Source organism: Montipora capricornis, chromosome 9 (genome assembly GCF_036669925.1).
Source record: "Montipora capricornis isolate CH-2021 chromosome 9, ASM3666992v2, whole genome shotgun sequence".
Lineage (NCBI taxonomy): Eukaryota > Metazoa > Cnidaria > Anthozoa > Scleractinia > Acroporidae > Montipora > Montipora capricornis.
In genome coordinates this window covers 18,480,153-18,485,152 of record NC_090891.1, presented here as the reverse complement: position 1 = coordinate 18,485,152, position 5,000 = coordinate 18,480,153, and the positions used below count along the sequence as shown (strand labels likewise).

The window sequence follows — 5,000 nt, the reverse complement described above, 5'->3', positions numbered from 1 at the left end:
TGCGCCCAAAAATATTGTAATTGTTGCTATATTATCTCACTGTAATAGTATAATACTAAAACAACAGTTCATCTAGTTGTGGATATTTACCTCGCCGATTTGTGGCTCAGCAAATATCCACCACTATCCACCTCCACTTTAGTGACTGGTTGTTAAATATTAATGGTATCAAATGGTGTAGTATACATCCTGAAATTACTTACTAACTTAGAGTTCAGAACTCTGGAATCATGTGATGTCCAATAAGGGTGAGTTCAAAAGAATAATAAATTGCTTTTTAACGTGTCCCTTACAAGTGACATCTCTCCATTCCAAATAGCTCTTGAGAGCTTCCTTGCATTGTATTGTTTGAAGTCAGTCAGTGGTTATTTTAACTCTCTCAATTACACTGGAAGCACATTGATGACAATCTCCTCACAAGATATCCAAGGAAAAAAACTGGCACGAGCAGTGTTTATATTAATCTCCTTTGTAGCCATCTTTTGGGGCATCACAGAACACCTTCTTTGAGTCTCAGAGTAACATTGTGTGGCATCCCAAAAGATAGCAGCAAACGAGATTATATATATGGAAAGGATCCAAATTTTTAATGAAAATTGAAACTCTATGACAAGAGTATTTTCTCACAGTTCACTGTCTATGTTGTATTTCATCATGAATTCAAAATCTCTGTAACTCACTCTTCCATCTCTATCAGTGTCTACTTCACGAAACAATCTCTCCACAGTAACTGGATCCAAAAATGGAGCTACTTGAAGAAAAACTTTTTTGGCAACATCTAAGGTGATGAAACCTTGACACCTTGCATCAAATGCAAGAAACATCTGTCGTATTTTGTCATCAATATCCTCAGCCAAAATCTTTGTTTTTGCAATTTCTGTGAACTGGTCTAAAGTCAGGCCAACTTGAGGATTTGTACTGACTGCCGAACTACTCTGTTGTGTCAGTGATTGGTCACCTTGTAAATGCATACCCAATGAAGTTTGCTGATGTGTCTTATTAATCATGAGCTGATCAACTTCTCTCTTCGACGGTTTGTAGCCAAATAACGAGACAAATGCAACTTTGAGGTCTTCTCTTGTCAAAAGACCTTTCTTTCCTTCATCTGCATTGTGGAAGGCATCTGCAATTTGGCACATTTCTTCTTCTGTGATTTTTCTTGATGACTTTAAATGAGGCATTTCATGTATGTAATTCTGCATTCCCAGCTGTCTTTTTGTACCACTATAAAATTTGCAACCAAAACCTAAACAACAGAGTAATAGTATTTTGGTTAGTGTCAAACTCAGAAAAGTGCCTACACTAACATCATTTCAGGAATGTTGATTGTGTAGCCACTGTCAAAGGAACACTTTGACATTATGACATTCAGGAAACCTCAAAATGCAAAATAATTTTAACTAATTTTACAGTTGCTATTATTTGCAACACAGTCCCATTTCCCATTTCAAATTAAGTTTTTTTCAAGGGTCACAATTCAAGAAAATGTTTTACAGTCTAAACTCCCATAGAATTGGGTCATGTGAATTCGAATATCCCTAGAATTAATTCCTTTTTGGAGGGAAAAAGCCAGAAAACACACCTTTTTTATTTCCATAAACTAAGTGCAAGTATTTTATTTTCTGGAGGGTGTAAAGTGCAGGCTGCATGTTAGGGTTGCGGGTGACGCTAAATCATGTGGGTGGGTGGGTCGTGGGTAGGTGGGTTGTGGGTGGTGGGTCGTGTTTGTTTGAAGATAAAAAAAGATGTATATTAGCTCCCTCAGTGCTCGGTCCAAAATTGTCTTAAGTCTTGTCTGTTTCGAGAATTTCTAGTCGTTGATTAAAAAAAGAGTTAGGGTTAGGGACCCACGACCCATCCACCCACGCTGATTAGACACTCTCCAGGGTTGCAGGTCATTGTTTCACGATAGCTGAGACAACTAAAGCTAACATTACGCTAAAATTAAGCCCAAGGTTAGCATTTTTGTAAAGGTATTGATTGTTTCAGTTATGGTAATACAATGACCTGCAACATTAACTTGCAACCTGCACTTTGCACCCTCCGCCCTCTGAGTTTTTTCACAAGCTTATTTATTAAAGTAACTTGTGAGACACTAGGCTGGTACTTCTCTGGGCTTTTCTTACCCTGAAAAGAGGTCCATGAGAGTTTTAGACAAATTGTTTCTCACTATGAACCTTGGATCTAGGTCAAGCTGTGTCGCACATGTTGCTTCTTCTCTGAGCACAACGCAGTCCTTCAACTTCGTCCGCCATATTCGATTCTCCTGATGCCTGAGTAACCAGGTCTTACTTGTGAAGCCCAGTTTTCCTACGGTTGCGATACTCCGCGAAACAGCTACAGCGATGCCTTCGGAAGGTGAAGCAGTTGTCTTCTCAATTTCTGCTTTAACGACCGTTTACCCGTTATATTTGACTTTAAAGAGTGTTTCTCGACTCTTTTGTCTTTTTCTACAGGCGTTGAAGTGTTTTCTAACCCGTTAGCTCCCCCGTCACTGTCAGGCCATCATGGCGGACACCCGGGAGGGTAAGTAATTTGCTTTCCGATTTAGCGGAGTCCGTCATGCCAAGAATGCCAAATGAAAGCAATGTGGACAAACGAATCCTTACATTGTTGTCTTACATTCATCGGAATGGAACATTTCTTTGACAATATCATTTCATTTTAGTAAACAGTTATAAGCTTCGCTAATCTAGATCTGCATGCATTCATTATGCACGAACACCCAAGCTAAACGTCGATCGATACGAGTGTTTATTCTGTTTCATCAGTAAACCACACATTTCTTCCTTGATGTCAAAGCTTAAATATGCCTGTTATTGTAAAAGTTAATATAACTATTTGAAAAGGAAGCTGTCCTGTTCAGCCAGTGATGATGAGTAGTGCTTTAATTTATTTCCGACAAATGTGAACACTACGTGTGCCTCGTTTCTGCACTGTTGGCGTCAAGGACTCATAGATCTCTCGTCAGCTTGTTTTGTTGATACCTCCGACAATGCAGTGATTTGACGACATAAGGACGGTGCTTACTATTTCAAAGGTATTTTTCCCGGATTCTGAATATGCAGGAAAAGCAAATCTTAACAAGTGTTATTGAAATCCAAAAAGGGAATTTACAAAACAAAAAACAAAACAAAAAAAAAAAACGGGCTAACCTCAACAAACCTTTCCACATTATTCATTCTCCAAAATCGTCCCAAAAATATATTGTTGTTTTTACAACCTTTGTTATTCAAAATTAAGATTTTATTAACTTTTCTATTCACTTTGATAGATGGGAAGAGCAGTCTTAGTTTGATCCATGACCATACAGTGAAGGGGAATGGATTTGATACTGGGTTGACGTCGCAAAGTACTTTGCATCGCTGTTTTCAAAGAACCATCACAATGCAAAGCAGTCTGTGACGTCAACCAGGTATTAAATCCATTCCTCATCTCTGGGTGGTGATAGATCAAATTACAACAGATTTAAACTAGTTTACCTAAATGGTAGAAATGCTGCCGAGGGGAAGGGAGACGTTCAATTATGCTTGAGGGAATTAAACAATGGTTTGTGTGTGGAAATGAAGGCAGGTTTTACTAGGCCTTAGGCAGGGATGGTACAAAATGTGGACCGCCAAACTGGAACCCCAACTGGACCTCCTTCAGGACCACACTCGAGAGAAGAAGAAAACAATACATGGTTTTCACAGTGACGTCATCAAATCACAACGTCTTCTAAATTAAAGGAGGGTTAAGATGACCTAGAAATAAATCTTTTTTCAAGTTTCCAGTTCCGTGATGTCTTCCGTTTCGTGTATGTAGCATTTTGAATTTCCAAATTGTCACCTTGTGTGACACCATGATACAAAGCTTACTTGGGTGCAAAAAAAGTCTGTCCCTATGAATCTCAGAAGTTTGAGCCTTTCAAGTACATCACGAGATGCATTCATACATATGTATTTTATCTCTTGAGTGAAAAGTACCAGCTTCCATTGAAAATTGCAATCCAGTCGTTTTATGTTGATATTGGTGGACCACATGGCATCTCCATACAAAACTCTACGAAGTTGCATCAAATGCTTCGACAAATAAATCAGAAATGATGCACCACACAGACCTAAGAATTGGAGAGGTGGTTTGAAGATTTGTTTCCTACAATCCAACTTCATGGCCTTTTTCATTGAATGATTTCAAATTTATTTTTTTGTTGCCTGACAGCATAAACTATCTATAGTTTGAGGATACGAGAAGCGAAATGATAAACAGAGTGGGATCAACAAGATAATACCGCGCATCTTAATTCCTCCATTTGCGCACAACCACAATTCCTTGCACCTTTGACCACCATCCCTTCCGTTTTGTAGAAAAATGTGTTCTTCTCCCAATAATTTAGAGAGGTGCCACGTTCGTTCACTTCAGGCTTACTCTCTGTGGCAGCGATTAGTAATATGAAAGCTGTTAGTAACAGGATCATTAAAAAAAACATACATGGTGTATGACATTGAAATGCAATGAAACAACAACTTTGGCTTTTTCAAGCAACTTTGTGTAAGTTATCCATGGTTTATAGCAGTGAAGTGCTTGTTTATTTTTATTTTAGTATTCCAGCTCTCACAAATGAAGATTTCAGAAAGCTTTTGATGACACCGAGGTCAGGTGCTCCATCTGTAGCTCCACCGTCGGCAAAGCCTTTAAGTCACTCTCTTAAGAGTGTTCCAAGTAGCATTCATTCACATCGCATCAGCAGGTAAGATAAAAAATCAAATATTTACTATGGAAATAATAATTATTATTTCCTACTTACAGGTTAATAATTCACTTCACATGTTACTACACCTGTACATTTCTTTCATTGTATAATTACAGGGGTTTCATTAGAAGTCGGTAACCGGTGGTATACCGCCGTCTGTTTCTGAGAAATTTGCCTCTCACCACCGGCTACTGTGCCTTGATTTTCACTCAAACCCTTGTAAAAGACAAGAGGGAATTTCATTGATAAGCCCAGGCATCTACTGGAA

General features: G+C 38.5%; 2 protein-coding genes across 2 annotated transcripts in view; one reads left to right on the top strand and one right to left on the bottom strand.

Annotated features, from left to right (window-relative positions):
* The window catches only part of LOC138015109 (EF-hand calcium-binding domain-containing protein 11-like), a 2,688-nt gene extending 425 nt beyond the window's left edge, over positions 1–2,263 (bottom strand). Inside the window, exons 1-2 of the mRNA XM_068862026.1 lie at positions 2,127–2,263; positions 1–1,246 (exon numbers count right to left, since the gene is read on the bottom strand). The exon at positions 1–1,246 is cut by the window's left edge and continues 425 nt beyond it. Coding sequence (XP_068718127.1) covers positions 624–1,202 — 579 coding nt within the window. The 5' untranslated portion in view covers positions 1,203–1,246; positions 2,127–2,263 and the 3' untranslated portion in view covers positions 1–623. The remainder of the gene's footprint in view (positions 1,247–2,126) is intronic.
* Positions 2,264–2,309: 46 nt separating this feature from the next.
* The window catches only part of LOC138015108 (protein Red-like), a 28,418-nt gene continuing 25,727 nt past the window's right edge, over positions 2,310–5,000 (top strand). The window contains exons 1-3 of the mRNA XM_068862025.1: positions 2,310–2,358; positions 2,457–2,526; positions 4,583–4,729. Coding sequence (XP_068718126.1) covers positions 2,346–2,358; positions 2,457–2,526; positions 4,583–4,729 — 230 coding nt within the window. The 5' untranslated portion in view covers positions 2,310–2,345. The remainder of the gene's footprint in view (positions 2,359–2,456; positions 2,527–4,582; positions 4,730–5,000) is intronic.